This window comes from Habropoda laboriosa, unplaced genomic scaffold (assembly GCF_001263275.1).
Source record: "Habropoda laboriosa isolate 0110345459 unplaced genomic scaffold, ASM126327v1 scaffold86, whole genome shotgun sequence".
NCBI lineage: Eukaryota > Metazoa > Arthropoda > Insecta > Hymenoptera > Apidae > Habropoda > Habropoda laboriosa.
The window spans coordinates 112,738-130,794 of NW_017100212.1; the positions used below are offsets into that span (position 1 = coordinate 112,738).

Genomic DNA, 18,057 nt, shown 5'->3' on the forward strand with positions numbered 1-18,057 from the left:
CGAAGAATTGGTCCGCTAGAGAAACTGGTAACGTTTCCCCTGAACAAACCCAAAGTCTCAGTGAACGTAGCGCGTTGTCCTTGTTCTGCAAACGTGTTTTCAGAGATTACCTATTACCCAATTACCGACTAATTAGCGCCATTTAAATCGCGTAGGTATCTACATCTGTGGAACGAGATCGATCTAGGGGCGATTTAAGAAAATGATCATACTCTGATTAGAATATACAGGGTGATTCGTTTAATTCAGGGGTTCTCAAAGTGCGGCCCGCGATGGCAGATCAGCCGCGATCTTGAATTTCCAGAGATAATTTACATTTTTACAAAAAAATAAATAAATTTTATCATATTATAATTAAAAATTGTTCAGTTAAAAAAATACTAAATTTTATACCTACATACATCTTGTTATTACATAGATTGTACACCTATTTTTTATTGTCTTAACGGTCAATAGTCTTAATTGTCTTAATGGCCCGCCAAATATTTTCGAATTTACAATTTGGCCCACCTAGGCGAAACTTTGGGAACCCCTGAGTCTAATTCTACCATCTGAAATTTCTTTTACGAATTTTTCCTAGAGAATGGAAACAAAGCGTTAAAGTAAATTATTCAGATTTCAAGATATCGCGGATAATGTTGCGTGCACGAGAACGGCGGTATCTGATCCATCAAATCACGAAGAGATTATCTTTTCGAAAGAGATGTACGTATCTAGAGTGTTGATCTCAGACGGAGGACTTTTTAAACGATACGTTTTGTAGTATCTAATTGAGGCGTCTAATTCATAGGTTATCTACGGTCCACGATCTACGAGAATGCAATTATCTGTTGCAATAGTTGGTGTGTTGCTTACCCGTAGGCTCAGGTACATAAGCATCGACTGTAATAGAGACGGGACCAGTACCAATCGTTGTATCTGAAATCGATCACAAGAAAATTCGGTTCACCGAGTGTGGAATGTTAATATTCGAACGTTACAACTTTCTAATGTCTACCTCTGTCTCGCGTTTTATTTTTTATCGATCTCTCAGACTAGATGGCGACAAGAATTACAAATTTTGCAGAATCGAAGAAAAAACTTTTCAGTTAGAAAAATTTAAAATATCGAAGAAATTTTCAATTAGCAGAAATTTTGCGAATTTGAAAAGAAGAAAAGGGGGTTCCCCTGTGTAAAACAAATATCGAAAATTTTAACACCTAAATTTACCATCATCTTCACAATTTTGTCGTGTTGAAAATTTCAAAAAAAAAGAGTCATACTTGAATTAACAGCAGTATTGTCTTACATCGTACTTCTCCAGTACCGCGACAAATTTCTCCGGATCCCTGGTCACGTGTTTCGACACTATCACCAGTGTACGGCCCTGCAACAGCGGTCCCCAAATTTCAGAGACACTGTCGATAAACGTCAGAGACGTTTTAAACACACAGTGCTCTTCGTCGGCCGCGTATGGCAATTCTCGCCATTGCCACTGCAAACGATTCAACACCGTAGCGTGTGGCAGAAGCACTCCTGTGATTGTCGATGAAGAAAAAAAGGAAAGAAATCATTGTGACGTCAAAAGTAAGAAGAGAGAATTACGATAGTTTTGTATGCTTTTCTCTTCTTTTCGGTTTCTAAAGATTGTTTTTATAGTCTATATTTTACAGTATACCGGGTGCTTGAAAAATAGGTTAACACTTATACGGAGAATTTGTACAATTATGGAGGCAAATGGAAACCGTTTTCTAATCACAAAATATATTTGTGAATATGATACAAGTTACTCCCGTATAAGTGTTAACATTTTTTTTCAATTACATCTATAATTGCACAAACATACTCACTCTAATAATATCTATTTAATATAAAGTATAGAAATTATCGTTAAACTAAAAAAAAAAAGGAATATAAATATAAATAAAAAAGAAATAGAAATAAAGACATTAAACTGCTTCACTCAGTCGGTAACTTACCTTTTGGTGTGCCAGTACTTCCGGAAGTGTACATAACAATGGCGGTCTGTTCAGGCTCCTCGTCGCTGATCAAATTCCCCTTCTCCTCGTTCTCACATTGTTTCAGCAATTGCTCATAAGTGACGGTCTCTGTACCTTCGCAAATCGTCGAATCCGCTGAGAAATGAAGAAAAACAGAAAATAAGAAAAAGTAAATAATCTGTTTTACCGTATGTCAAGGTTAAAGCTTGAATTTCGCTGGAAGAAAAATTTCATTTTTTAAACGATTAAAACGTTGTTTTAATTGACGAAAGAGTATACTAGAGAGCGATCCTGGTTCTAGGGATTTTTCCTATAAGAACATCGATGGATATCGAGTTTCCCTGTTGTTCATGTTCTTCTTGGTGCGTACAAGAGTGTTTCCAGAAAGACAATGCGTATTCAATATATATATTCTTCTTAAATAAATAATGTTTATGTTAATATTATATGTGTGAAGCAAAGATTATTATATCCCTTCCGCCACCTGATCCACAGAATAAAATCGAAAACCCTGAGGATCGATCGTCGATAAATTACCGCTTCCTCCTAATCGATCCTGACTCACTTCTCGCTGGCACTAATTGAGTATTGAATTTTCATGCGTCCCTCGAGCGAACAGATTAATCCAATACAGCGAATGTTAATGAAACAAACCGTGAGAAAAATTCAGGAAGTTATGCTGCCTATATGGAAGTTAGAAAATCGAGAGTCTGTAGGAGCGGGGGTTCACTTCATCGGTCTACAATGTATCTCGACCTTAAATCGAGCGCGACGACCTGTATAGGCGGCAAGGTCCTTCCGTTTACTGATCGAAGGAAACACCATTTCAGCGTGCAACACGTTCCACCGTATCTCTTAACTCGAATCCTTCTTTTGTCCTTTTCTTCGTCGCGAATATTTTTCCAATTGTTGAAAATTATCGGAGAAAACGCTAAAAACGAGGATTGACACGATTTGTTGCCGAAAACAGCGAGAAATTTAGGTTAATCTCTTCTTCAGCTTATTCGACACATTCGGACACGCTCTGAAACGAAAGACGTGGGTGTCGAGTGTGTGTAAGGTTAAATTGGGATATTTTTAAGAAAGTGAAACCAGTTTACGGGTAAACGAAAAACAGTGAGGAGAATTCGAGAATATTTAAACCGGTTTCGGAATTATATGCTTTCAAACCTTAAACGAAGTAGAAGGAAAAGTTGAACGAAGTGTGCTTAAGTAGTTGAAAGATATCTATCAGAATGTTCCAACTACTTGAACCTTGGGTGTTCCGTACGAACACTTTTGATGCTTTAAATCTGAAGTATCAGTCTGTACATAAAAATTCATAAATAACTAAACTCGGTAGAATTGAAAAGGCTCCCAATTGAAAGTCAAGGAATAGCTCAAGTTTCAAAAGGGTTAAAGTGTCTACGAAAATTTCCAGTAACTAATCTCGGTAGATTTTCTTCTTTTTTTTTTTTAATATTCACACTCAAACGAAAGTGAAGAAAAGAATCAGGTTTCAAAGGGTTAAAGTTCTTCGAACTTTTAATTAAATCGAATATTCAATGAAAGACGTGAAATCGTTTCACGGTAGCATCGAAGGTATGCGAAAACCGGTTTGCAAATTAGCCGCCGATCAGTCAGGTGCAAAAAGGAAGAGCAACGAAAGGGTGAAGTTTTACCTGTTTCCTCGACTACCACGGCGAAAGGTTTCGCTTCTTGCAGAACGTGTTTCATCCTGGCCATCGGGAATTCCGCGTCCAGGGGTAGATATGCCATTCCAGCTTTCAAGATGGCCACCAGTACTGTGGGCAAGCGATGCGACGGTTTCAGGCACACAGCGACGATATTTTTCGACGTATCCTCTGATTTCTCCCATTTCTGGAATACTCTGGCCAATTTGTTCGTCAGCTCGTTCAATTCCTCGTACGAAATTGTAAATTCCTCCCCGTTGTCGTCTGTGTGTGTTCGATGAAATATAAAACGAATCGTTTACATCGATCGATTAGTTTGTCGATTGTTTAAGACGAGTTAACTCGTCGTTTTCGTAGCAAATACTTCGAACGCTCGATAATTTATTTATCGAGGAATTATGAAATTTTTGTATCGTACTGTTACGAGTGTGTTAACCAGGGGTGTGCGAGAACCCAAAAATGTCGGGTCGGATCGGGTCGAGAATTTATCTCGGGATTCGGTCGGGTTCCCGAAAGTATCTCGTGATTCGAGATTGTCGGAATTCTCGAAAATTTCAGGATTCCCGAAAGTAGGACGAAACTATTATCGGAGAACGTTGTAAAACTAGCTTTTCTATATGAAAATATGAAATAAATCATATCTATCACATATTTGCTTACCATTTTCGTTCCATGTTCTATTTCTTATAATTTTATAATTCTCGAGAATCCCGAAATTCTCGAATTCTGAGATACTTTCGGGACCCGACCCGACCCGAGCATCGGGTTCCCGACATTTTCAAGTTCTCGCACACCCCTAGTGATCATACAATGATAAATTGTAAATTGTGAACGATAATGAACCATTTTTTACGCATTAATATTATAGTGAAACTTAATATTTTGTAAATAATATTACGCTGAAATATTGAAATAAAGGCAAACCTTCAGATATCGTATAACGATAAATGATAGTAAATCATTTTTTTAATGCATTAATATTAAGTCGTTGCATATACGAAATGGCGGTGTTCGCATGCTGGCAGATTCCATTTTGTTTTTATAAATTAGAATCACGGTGATTGTCATATGAAAAAGTGAAACCTACAGTGTACTGTTTTAAATGCAACGCTTGTTTCGCTGACAAAGATTAAGGTTATATTAAACGTAAAAAATAGATTCTAATCAGATTTCGGTGATTATCTTTTACGAATTTAAACTGGGACATGGTGCAGTAGAGGCACTATGAAATGTTAATACATACATACTGTATTCGAGATAGGAACAGCTAGCGAAAAGAACAACACAACGTTGGTTTAAGCATTTAGATGATTTTGTAACAGGAAGGATATTCAACAACGAGCCACTGTTAACCTCTTCAGGGACGATTTTCTTTAAAATTAGAAAATATCGATCTAATATTTTATGTAGGTACATTTTTATTCACGTTAAATCGATAGCAATTAAACTACTTTCCTTAGGAGATTTTTGGAGATTGTGTTTTTCATATTTTCTCTATCGCGAATATTGGAATTTTCAGAAAGTTTAAAGGTACACATATGTGTCGGTGTCCCTGAAGAGGTTAAGAATGCATTTCTGGAATTTGTTACCAATATTCAGATTTGTGTAATAATAGACTAAAATCATTTATAATTCGTTGGCAAAAGTGTGTCGAATCTGTTAGAATTTCTTTTGATAAATAAAGTTCAGTTTTGACTGCGTTATTGAGGTTTAAAGTTTCATTAATGAATCCGCCGTTTCATATGCAACGACCTAATATTATACCGAAACTCAGTATTTTCTAACTAATATTACGCTGAAATATCGGCACTACCCGATAGTGACCAAACCTAAAGATAGTTGCAGAACAACTGGACTGTTTGGACCGCAAGGGGTTAACCCTTTCGCTACGGCAGATTTTAACGCGTAACGTCTTCCATTTTTTTGTTCGTTCTTTCTGTTTTTCCCTCTCTCCTCCGAAAAACACAGTTAACGAGAAACAACGACGATACCTTCGTAACGGATCGCCAGCTGACTGGAATAATTTGCCACCGCCTCGACGAATAATTTATGAAGCAGATCCTTCTCCTTTCCGAGGCTGGTCTGCCGGCCTTTTAAGACCGACTGCTGTAGAATAGTACCCATCTGTGGATTCAGAACAGTTTGCCCATCAGGAATATTCAAATTAGCCACGTAGATAGAACTTTAATTTGCCAGTTAGAAAATCGTAACGTGTCTATTGACGACGTTAAACTGCTGCTTTTGTATCGTCAAGTCCAGGGAAATAAATGTGTTTATTAGTCCTCTATACAGAGTGTTACACAAACATTCTTCACCTTGAATATCAGCGTTATTTCGAATAATAGTAAGAGAAAAATTGTAGGGTTCCAGTATCCAATTTTTTGCGCTGAATTTTTATCATTATTATTTTATTAGAAACGGGATCAAGTCCCGTTAGTGTACATAGGGTGTATAAGCGTTCAGAATATAATACATAATTCATAATTCGCGGGGACGTGTTACCATTAGTTACATTAATTTGTACAGGGTGTAAAAGAATTAATGGTCACGGCTTCAGGGGGTTCTACGCGTGCTCTGATTGGCCAGTGTTTTTCGTTAATAATTCAAAAACGAAGCTTCAAACAACATTTTGGTCAAGGAAAAAGGGTGTTACACTTTTTACGGGACACCCTGTGTATCAAAGAACCTTCTCAACTGATGGATTCGAGCGATCGAGAAAAAGAAAATGGCGCGTTCCTCGCGTAACTTAACCTTTCTTCCGCTGTCTGTTATAGTTACCGTTCCAATTATTCCGCGTCTGCGTTTGTCTATTTTCAAGCGAGTAAAAGGGAATCGTACAAGTCGTAAACTGTCTTTCACAATTTCGTCTCACGTGGAATCGTGTCGGATCTCAGTTATGTACTAATCACGCGACCTTTTTTGCAATCTTACATGAAAGCTTTTCCTCGATTTAGAAGAGAACGTTATCAGATATTATCTTCCGTTCTAGCTGGGCGAAAGCAAAGGAAACGGTGCACCGTTCACTCATTCTACAGGGTGTTTCGCAAAAATTTCAAGTAACTTCTTTTCGAGAAACTGAAGTAACGTGTCTCGCTTTTTGACAAGTCTTCGCTATCGTTGTCGACACATTTTTGACAAATTGTCTCTCAGATAAATATACAGGGTGTCCCAGGTTTCAATGGCCAAACGTTGTCGGCGTGTTCTATGGGTCGTAGTAGAGCTTCGTTGCGTATTACATCGCAACAACCTAATCCTTAATTTACATTTTGTCTTGCGTGTTATTCTGTTCTCTCTCTATTTTCTCATTTTATTTCATTTATTTTCCTTTTTCCTTTTCTCCTCTTTGATTTTCTTCTTTATTTCGTACCGTACATTATATCAGGTCATCCCATAAGTCGTGTCGCCTCTCTTCGCAGTTTATACAGGGTGTCCCGTAACTCTTCGAAGATCCGGAAATGGAGGGTTGCTGTGGTGACTCTGAGCAACTTTTTCCTTTTCCAAAATGTAGTTTGAAGCATCGTTTTCGAATTATTAACGAAAAACACTGGCCAATCACAGCGCCCGTAGAGTGGGTAGAGTGCATCAGCTTGAAGGTCTGCCGGAGATAAGACAGGAGTTCGGTGGGATTGTGGAAAACGCGCAGGTAGTGGTCAAAACGGTACCTGGGATAAGGATCTGGATGCATGGGAGTCAAGGGACAAAGGGGTGAGGATTCGACAGTATCATTGCCGTAACTCTTTTAACGAAGCTCTAAAAGTCTTACGTTTGTATAACATTTTTCTTTTATCCCGACCCATGGAATATACCGACAACCTTTGCCCATTAAAACCTGGGACACCCTGTATATATAAACGTAATGTTAACGTATTTCTGAAGCACCCTGTATACTGTGTGAAATATCAAATATAAAAAGAATCTCTGGAATCGAGAAAAGAAGAGAATCTTCGAATCTTCGATTGTGGTACGAATTCAAACCAATTCGTTCCTCCTTTGCAAAAGAAAAACGAATTGTATAAACAAATATTCTCTGTAAATGATACAATTTTTTTTTTTTGAAACACCCTGTATACGATACATTTCGTAAAGTGAAAACGTGAACTGTCTCGATCGGCCTTCGCCCGATCAATTTGGTGAAACGACGCTTCCAGTCTCGATCTGTCGGTCACTCGAGATGAAAGGACAGAACGAATCTTATTTAACGTCTCAAGGGAAAGTGTTTTGACACTTGTTAACCATATTTCATAGTTTTTTCATCGATTAATATATGGAACAAGGACAGTTTTTTCACCTTCCTTCGCAAAACTTCATCTTTCTTCTCGCCGCGTACATTCAATTTTTCAAATGTTTCGGTAACATAACTCATTATTCGATCCTTTTTCTCCATTTTTTCTAAGCTTTAGTTTCTGTTCTTCCAGCATTTTCTTTTTTCCCATAAATAAATACTTTTACGGTGTAAATTGTGTCGAAATGACGAATGTAATTCGAAGTTCGTTCATTTTCTAAATTAAAAGTTCCGCGTAAATTCACAATTCCGTCCATTTTACCCCCGAAATGAAACTGTGATCGATTTGAACGTTCTCCCGGTGTTGAACCGTTCCTCACGAGAAAGTTGCAGAAACAGCAGCGACGTTGGGACAAGTCGCGGAAAAATTTCCGCGATAAATCGTCGAACAGGTTGCATCGAGACAATATTGCAAGGTGTACCGTGCCGCAGCTCGTTAAAACTTTCTCCTGGCGTGCATCACGAGGTTTACTAACCCGCTGCTGTCGAACACGGTTGCCTTCCGACCTATTGCACGGTATCAACGTTCGCTAGACTCTTATCGAAACGAGCTGTTCACCGTTCGTTCGCAAATTAACCGCAGGTAAAGTGGATTTTTTTTTTAGTAACTTTCACGTATTCAATTTTCGTCGCAGAAGTTGCAGAAAATTCGACAGAATGGTCTGTAAGTCGCTTCGCCATTTAAAAATGAAATAACTTTCTTTGTGTTGTATTTATAATCTTTTTCTGTGTTATATTTTCATATTGCATACTTTAACTTTTCAAGACTCTGTTTTCACCTTTTCAAAATTCTCTTTTCAACTTTTTCAAAATTCTGTTTCTAGCCTTTTAAGATTTCGTTTACTAACTTTTCAAAGTTTTCTCTGCAACCTCTTAAAATTTCGCGAAATTTCCAAAAATAGGGTAATTCCGGGAGAGACGGACCAGGCAAGTATTTCCCACATTGTCCGCCGTACGTGGAACGCGTCGGCATTCTTTTGTTTTACATTTGTTTTACGAAAAGTGGCTCTTCCATATCTGGCGGATAATGTAGGAAATACTTGCCTGGTCCGTCTCTCCCGGAATTACCCTATGGTAGAATAAGAGCTGTTCAATTTTTGAAACGTAAACCGATTTACGGACCATCTCGTGGACACTTGCAGCAAAAATTCCACCGAGCTCTGTTAGACTTTAAAAACACCAACGACGAGAAAGGAAAAAAATTGACCAGATTTACCGCAGGGCCGAAAGTTTGTCACTCGTTCTTACACGCACCGGTGCGTCATTGCTCGATCTTTATCTCTGCAAAGTGGTAGTGAACGATAAAAATCCATCGACAGAAACCACCTGTCGGTTCTTTACGATCGTTCCTAGTGCACGCAACAATGTTGTAAACGGACGCGTGAAACTTTTACATAACGCTCGTATATTTTGTAACAGTTCGAAAGAAGTGAAAAGTCCCGCGCGTTCCAGGTATTGAAAGTTGAAAGTGTTCCGCGGCTCGATCGTGTAGATCGCTATCGAAAGACGTGCCTTCAGCTGCTTCGTTCAGAAGTAATTAGAACGTTTACCGAATTCGAAGAAAATTTGAAGTGTTATCGACAAATTACGACTCGAAAAGAAAAAATATTCAATCTGGAATATAACACATTTTTACCGATTTATGCGTTGTTTGTTTGGTAAATGAAAGTTGAAATTAGACTTTCTTTCACACTTTAGCCGTAATCGTAAGTTTCTTTACCATTTAAAAAATTCAATAACTTTTTTCTGTTGTATTTTTGGAAATTTTTCTCACTAAATTTTCAAACGAAAATTGAACAACGTTTCGAAAGAAAAGATTCTTCAATTTTTCAATGGTGAAGTGTTTTACGAGTCGGTTAAATTACAAAATACTTTCTGTGCGAGTAGAAATTCTTTTCTTGAATTTTTCTTAGATGCACAGAAATTTGACGCGAAACAATCAATCGAATATTTTTTCACGTATCTTCCACGACTTACGAAGATACTCGTTTTCGAATAAAGCTCGAAGAACGTTGAACGTTTGTACGACGCGGGGCATGTAATAACAATTACACCGAAAGGGGAAGATTAGCGTTTTACGCGTCGTGACCCAGGCCTGGTTTACAACTCGTTGAAGAGATCGTTATTATTTCTTCGAATTGAGAGCGATCGACAGTGAGATATGAAAAACTCTCAAATCAACATATTTCTCATCGTTCGAATTATCTTTCTACACTCGACGACAAAAAGAAAAGAAACGTTCAAAAGGAGACAAGAAACTGCTACGGAATCTCTCAGAAAAGATCGTCAACTTTCACTTTCCACAACGACACTTTTGACAATCGGAAGAAAAAAAACCCGAAGATTTAAACTTAGTGAAAAAAAGAATCTTTCTTCTTCGGCAAATCACAGCGTAGACAAAAAGAAAAGAAATTTCTGCAAGATTTTCGTTCGCTCACCTCAGATCCTGACCTTCCTCACTACTCGTCTCTCTGGTACTTTCAGCGTCCCACGGTGATCCAACGATAGACTCTCGACTAAACCCTGGTCAACAGGTCCACGTTATCGTAACCCAGCACACTCGAAACACGCTCGAATTTAGGGGAACTTTCACTCTTCCCTGGATCGCGTTATACTCCTCGCGCGTTATACAGAGAGACAGAAAGAGTTCTCGTTTCACCAGTCGGAGATCCTCCACGAATCTGTTCTCCACAGTGAGTTCTTCCTTCTGCTTATTTACGTTGTCCCCTTATCTCTACACTTTCTGTCAGTCCAATCGCAACGGCACACTACCTTTTTTCCTCCTCCTTCTCCTTCTTCCTCTTCTTCTTTTTCAACAACCGTTTCCTCCTCCTCCTCCTCCTCCTCCTCTAAAGAAATCCTCGATCTTCCTTTGCGTGCGTTATCTTCACTTGGAGAACTCTTCGTTTGCTCGATCTCGTTGAAAACTCGTTATTCTCTTTACGTGATATTATGCGCGGTATGTTTCACGTTTATTCACGAGCACATGAACAATTTTTCGTCGATTGTATTGTAGCATTGGTTTATCCGTTCGGTTATGTCGTTTGACGTAGAGAAAAGTTCAGACAGAGATAGAGAGAGAGTGTGTGTGTGATAGAGGAAGGAAGTGAGAGAGAGCATAGAAAGAGAGAGAGAGAGAGAGAGAGAGAATTCACATAGAGGATGCAGCGTTGGAGAAGCTTGTTACACTCCAGGTTGTAACTGGATGACCTTACGGCTCGGTCATCACCGGCCCGATTACTCGCTGAGAATGTCTCCTCCCGTTGACGTAGCATGTGCTTTTATATACCGGTTACCGAGGACCATGAATTGTTCGTTGTCCCCCATCCTGCCACCACCACCACAATCTCCCTGCATCTTTTGTACAGGCTTGTGCGTTATACGCGCCTGTCTGGCTGGTTCTGGCCCCCCTTCGGCTTCACGTCCGTCCACATCGACCCGTTGCTTCCTCTAAGACACGTATATTCCGCCTGCTTTTTAATCGGTGCGCCGCGACAGGTCCAGATCTTTCTAACGCAAGTTGGGAAATGTCGAGAAAGTAACGAGGAGAAATATTTTTTTTTTTTTAAATCGGTATGAAATTGTAAACTTTCACGTTTGTCGAATCAGAGGAACGATGTAAAATGGTCTTTTGGTGGGCAGTAGAATTTTAGTCATTGGTTTACGTGTGCCGTGAGAGAAAGGGGGTTAAAATCATTTACGATATTGTATAATTCGTTCGTTTTTTTTTTCTAGTGAGGTTTGTTTAGTTCGAAGATCGCGGGGTTAGAAAATTGGTAGATTCGAAATTTTTTTTTAAATCGAACAAGCACGGAAGTGATTGTTAAGAATTGCTGCATTTTGAGTATTTCTTTTTTGATAGGATCGAACAGAAAGACAGTTTTGCAGCGAGAAGTTCTGTTTCGAAGAAGTGGCAAATGTTCGGGAATTTATTTATTTCGTTTAGTTTGCTTTAATAGTTGTATTATGCGTGTCGAGTGCAAAGGGTTGAGGTAACAGTAAGAAATTATTGATAGGTTTTTTTTATCGACCGCCTTCGATACGCTTTCAACATCGACAGTCTTTCATTCTGTTCGCGCTACCTTCGATCAGGTTAGGCGACTGTTTGAACGTCGAAGGATTCTGTTTACGTTTTCTACAATTAGATGATCATAATATTCGGTGATTATTGAAATGACTGACGTTACGTGAGGATGAAAACTGGCTCCACGAGGGAATGCAGAGGCTGGACAATTTATGACCCTTGTCGATGACGTTAACTCTGAGCAGTGGTTTTCAACCGTGGTGTGCATTTATGTCGACGGGTCGTTGGTAATGAGATATGGAGGTTGCTGGTTGTTATTGATGGTGAATGTTATCATCTGCTTCGAGTGGGAATTTTGAGCACTCTTAAAGGGTCAGAATGGTTCCAAGTTTTTTGAAGAATTGCTCAAAGTTTGCTCAGAGGTACATACAAAAATTTGCTCAAAGCGTGTCCAAAAACGCGCGAGCTTGGCTCAAAAATTAGTTTGAGCCGTCGCTCAAATTTTTGCTCAAAATTGGCCCCAATTTTGCTGAACACCGGTTTCAAATTGGCTCAAAGTTTGCTCAAAGTTTGCTCAAAATTAGTTTCAAGTTTGCTCAAAATTGGTTCAGAAGTATAAATACACTGGCTGGTAGATAACTATACCAGATAGTAGATCCGTTAATAGTAACTCATAAATCGTCGTCGTCTCAAAATAGTTAACCCTGACAATCGTCAAAGGGCGAATCGATTCGTTCCATCGCGAAGCTCCAATGAATCGAGAAAACGTGGCGATCCTTGAATTAAGAATTCCTCCTAATTACACCTATCCGCGTAATTCTCATCGTGGACAAACGCAGGTGACCTCAAGGAAATCAGTGAATCGTAAAATTATTATACTTTGTCGTTTCGCTAAGTTTCTTCCACTGGGCGACGTTAATGTAAACGTTAGACACAGGTTAAACGACGATAGTTCCCGATCTACGGCGTGGATATCATTTTGTTACGGTAAATCGCGAATCCAAGAGGGAATCAAGGAGATGTATTTATTAAATATCAGCTGTTGCATAATCTCAAGGCGACGACGAGACGAAACGACGCACAATATTGTTAATGTTCTTTAACTATTATCCGTGATTCAGTGTTTCATTATTCAAGACCTGCTACCTTTCAACGCGATTCCCTCCTGTGATTCATATAAATATAATGCAATTTAATTTGCTACCGTATCATTGAGCTTTTTGCCTCCGTTCTCTATACTGTGAGCAATTTTTTTACCCTATTACGAGACCATTTTCCCCCTACCATGTAGAATAACACAAATCGCAATGAATTCTTTATCGTGTATCAGCGTTATTTAGATATCAACTTTCGTCGATTCAATTGAATTCAATTTATCCTTTTGTCGTCGAGTATTTTTTCATTTATGCTTTACACCACGAGCAATTGTTTCTTAATTTAATTCTGTTTCTCCTCATTTTGTCTCACCGTACTCGTTACCGGTACATTGTTGTTAATTTCAATTACCATCGCAACACCAGTTTTCATCCAAATTTGAAATCGTCAATTTATTTCGCGAGAAAAGCAAAATAGAGCAAGATTTATGAAAATTCACAGTTTTTTCCATTTTCGCGCGCTCAGTTTGGTTAATCAAGGTAAAAGAACGCGACAGAGTATACTTAGGCTATAGCTATGACTTAGCGTGCTCGAGATCATTGCCGGACCGTTTAGTGTCACGCGTGACGCATAGTGACGCGCGAGCTTGCGTCGAAGCTCGCCTAACTGGAAACGCGTGCGACAATACAGTTGGGAGTTCCAGATCACCGACGCTGGGGATCACCCTTTTTGTCACACGGCCGACAGATACGGTTTCATGAAACTTTCATGACGTATCGCCTCTTCTAATTGCTCTGTCACATCTCTCGCCTCGTTTTTTTTTCTTCTTCTTTCCCGTTTAAAAATGCAAACAGGAAACTCCGTGACTCGCAAGTTTCACAGAAGACTTGCAAAGTGAAACAGATATTTTTCATTTACCGCCTTCAGAGATAACGCGTCGGCTTTGCGGATTTAATTGAGAGCAAAATTGGCGAAGGAAGGTGGCGCAGATAAACTTAGCTGCGAATGGAAAATACAGTTTTAAAGAGAATGGTTTTAATTCGCAATGTTTTCGCGGTTTCGTTAATTAGCTCCGCATGGAGAATATAGATTTAAAGGCAGTGTTTTCATCGACATTGTTTCACGAATATATCTCTGTCTCTCAGACTGACCTAGTTCTTTTTTTTTTTTTTTTTTTGGTACAGTTACTTCTAAAGATTTTCGGACACTGTATAAGCTTGCATTTCTGGTCATGAAAGAATTACAGAAGAATGCTTTCCCCTCGTGAAACGTCTTTTATTATACTTCACATTTTCGTTGCAATAGAAATTAATCGAAATTCCGTCTGTGTCGTACAAATATTCAACAAAAATGAATATTTCCAACGTTCATATTATTCGTATACCTGAAATTTCCAATACTACGTCACGAATCTTGACAAACAAACGAAACCATACTCTCACCTCAGATTCGTCAAAAAATGACCATTGCAAAATTAAAATTACCCTGGCTTGTTAAAAAATTTCTTATTACTAAATTTAAGCGAACTAATTCTAAATCGGCGCGTTTTCCATCGCGATAATCGTACATTCCGAAATATCTCTGTCACGAGCAGCCAGGCGTTGTAGAATTATTCTAAGCGCCAGAAATGGCGGTCGAGCGGCTCGAAAAGGAGGCCAGTTTCTTCCTTCGAAACGAAACATGGAAACGACGATCTCACGGACGAATAATGATGAAGTGAGGGTCATAGCGTGAAGCGAAGGTCGTATCCTCAGCTTCAATTATTTCAATTCAAATTTATCGGCGTAATTATAACGAGGCGGGGCGTGTGCCATAACTGATCGGCCCTCAATATGGCGGCCGCGAGTTTCTTACCTGTCTAATGGCGGATAATTGGATAATCGTTTCGACTTGGCGTACAAGTTAATCGTGATTTCTTCCACGAATAATTCCCGCCTCTTTTTTTTTCTCTTCTTCCTCTTCTTCTTCTTCTGTATTCCCTTTGTTGCTGTTAAACGCCTCCGAGTGTTACGTCACTCGTTTCATAGTCGCGAGATTATACGCGATGTCGTCACGATCGGCGATTGAGGTGAAACACGATAAAGCGATGCGCGGTTCTGTTTCGATGACTGATGCAGGGAAATATTCGATTCGTAGAAATTTCCAGATGGGGGGAAAAATGAACAACCCCTCCCCCCGTTGCTCTTTTGTCGCCTGATTTCGTCTAAATTCCGCCGTTTCACGGTTAAACTGTAGTTTTCGTTAACGCCTCGTATCCGCTCGACGATGTGATTCGTTTTGCGTTCACCGTATTTGCATAGAAACGTTACGTAGGCCAATCGTTGCTGACGATACGATAGATATAGGCAGTTAGTTTCTTTATCCTGGGAAATCGAACAAGTTAGCTTCTCTAGTGAGTGGTTGGTCCGTGATTTTTTCCATTTTTTCGAATGTTCATGCTACAATGTTGAAGGTTGCTGGAAAAACCAGCTCCGGGATGATGTGATTGCAGGTTATAGTTGACCGTTCAATGTTGCTTGTAATCGATATGTATCGCAGTTCTAGTTTCTTATCCGTGCTCTTTGTTGTATTAACGGGGACAGAGGTGAGTTGGCTTATCAGTTTCTGAATTTCCGGAATTGTCGAATTCCTAAACTTCTGAATTTCACAATTCCTTAATTTCCCAATTTCGCTGTCCTTCAAATTTTCCAATTCTCTGGTTCTCAAAATTTCCCCGAATTTTCCCATTTCCGCAATCATCGAATTTCATAAGTTTCCAAATTTCCTAATTCTCTGGTTCCCAAAATTTTCCCAAATTCCCAATTTTCCATTTCCGAAATCATCGAATTTTATAATTTTCCAAATTTCCCAATTCTCTGGTTCTCAAAATTTCCCCAAATTTTCCAAATTCCCAATTTTCAGTTTCCGCCATTCTCGAATTTCACAATTTTCCAAATTTCTCAATTCCTCCATCCTGAAATCCCCCAATTTTCCAAGTTGCTACATTTTCTAATTTCCCAATGCCCTACTTTCCAAATTTCTCAATCCCCCTTTATTCTTACTACATGTGATTATACAATTTCTATTTTCAAAAGTGTCATAATCTATTTATCGCCTCGGTGGAACATTAACACGTTGACCGCCAAGCCTATTTTGAAGAAATCTGTTCTAGACGCCAACATTTTTTTTTTTTTTTCAATTTACCGTATAGAATTAAACAAACACATATTAACTTTTATATTATGACTTTTTTTTGCAAAAAAAGAAAAAATGCTTTCGAATTATCTCGTGGTCGGGCGTCTCCGAATAGGATGTAACTTCTACCAGCAAACTGCCAACTACGAGTTATCTCGTAGCTTGGCAGTCAACGTGCTAAAGCACTCCGATAATTATCGCAAGTTTCCTCTCACACGATACGAATCTAAAAGGGCAGTTACACCGCAATGTTCATTACCGTGGCGAATCGATCGAATCAGAGCGCAACAGGTGCGCCTATTGTTACCAAGCATGGCGAAGAAAGAGCTTGGGTTGCCGCGACGTGTCCTATTGCTGCATCGAGAGAAAGACGAACGGAAAATTCTACGTTTTCTATTGTAATCGTCGAGTTTTTTTATACACAGTTAAACAGAACTCTCGATTTATGTTATTTCCACCGACGATACATTTACATGTACATACACGACACGTGTAACTATTTACCGGAAGATTGTAACACGTTATTCGAAATCATGCTCTACGTAATGCATTTTTCAACACTTAACGTCGTACCGTACTTCTTTGTAATTTTCTTCGGAATTGATTAGCACTTTTTTTATACCTTTAAGTACGATCTTGCAGCCTGTATATTCATGATTTTTCCTGCGATAAATCACGGTTGATCTTTTATGGAACAGTTTCGAAGAAAATGGAAAATGTGTCGAATTTCCCGTACTTAAGATTCTCGATTTTCCCTAATTTCCTCAATTTCCCAATCTTCCAGATTCTCGAATTTCTCAACTCTCCAATTTTCCAAATTTCTCAATTCATCAATTTTCCGAAATTTTCCCATGGTCTCAATTCCCCGAATTTCCCAATTGCCCAATTCTCACATTTCCAGAATTTCTCAATTTTTCAAACTTCCCAGTTACCAGTTCCTCAATTCTCGAAATTAATTAGCATTTCTTCCGCTTGAAACTACGTTGTTCCAGTCTATTTATTCTAGATTTTACCTACGGCGAATCGCGGTGCATATTTTACGGAACGGTTTCAAAGAAAGTGGAAATCCCCGACGCAACGACAGTCGACACTTTCCTGTTGCACTCCTGGGACGTATTCTCCGTTGACGTCATCCGCCTTGCAGCTTCTAGGATGTCAGATTTCGTTGCCTGGCCACTGAATGAACGACCAGGTAGGCGGTAAACGATCCTGCGTACTCTGTACGAGGAACACGAGAACAGATCGATACGCTGATGACGACGTTTGTGAATGAAGTGCAACTTTACCGTTCGTGTGTAATGTTGCGTTTTTATCGGGAGTACAGGTAGCAGAAACGTTTTAATCGAGTATTGTTTTTTTTTTATATTTGAAAAATGGTAAATTATTTTAGAATTTTTTTACAAATTTTTTAAATTAACTTAATATCATTGAGGGCTATTTGTTAGTATAAATTTAAGTAATTTTTTCTCAACCTATATCGTTCCATTTCCTACGAAATTTTCATTGTACGTGAGTTAAGATTATTAATTGCAAGTATTTCACAAGATCCTTCCAAGTTCCTTTTCTCCAAGCCGCATTAAAGTGATTAAATATCTCGTCGAGAGGAAGTTTCACACTATTCACGTTCACCTAGATAAAAAAGTATATGTATACTGTTCGTGCGTCATAATGTATTTAAAGAAGAAAAAAAAAGAGCAAAAATTTCTCCGTTGTCAAAAGACCCTCTTCTGAGCGATGGTGATTGTTTTGATCGGTACACCGTGATGATCGTCGGTCGAGTATTTTGCGTGTTACGTAACCTTGATTGAACGTCTGATTAGGTCAAGTGGC

At 38.9% G+C, this 18,057-nt stretch overlaps 1 protein-coding gene across 1 annotated transcript in view; it reads right to left on the minus strand.

The window, feature by feature from the left end:
- Positions 1-11,180, minus strand: part of LOC108570783 (tyrocidine synthase 3) — a 14,745-nt gene extending 3,565 nt beyond the window's left edge. The window contains exons 1-7 of the mRNA XM_017932692.1: positions 10,373-11,180; positions 5,644-5,776; positions 3,641-3,916; positions 1,959-2,114; positions 1,289-1,515; positions 856-918; positions 8-85 (exon numbers count right to left, since the gene is read on the minus strand). Coding sequence (XP_017788181.1) covers positions 8-85; positions 856-918; positions 1,289-1,515; positions 1,959-2,114; positions 3,641-3,916; positions 5,644-5,776 — 933 coding nt within the window. The 5' untranslated portion in view covers positions 10,373-11,180. The remainder of the gene's footprint in view (positions 1-7; positions 86-855; positions 919-1,288; positions 1,516-1,958; positions 2,115-3,640; positions 3,917-5,643; positions 5,777-10,372) is intronic.
- Positions 11,181-18,057: the final 6,877 nt, after the last annotated feature.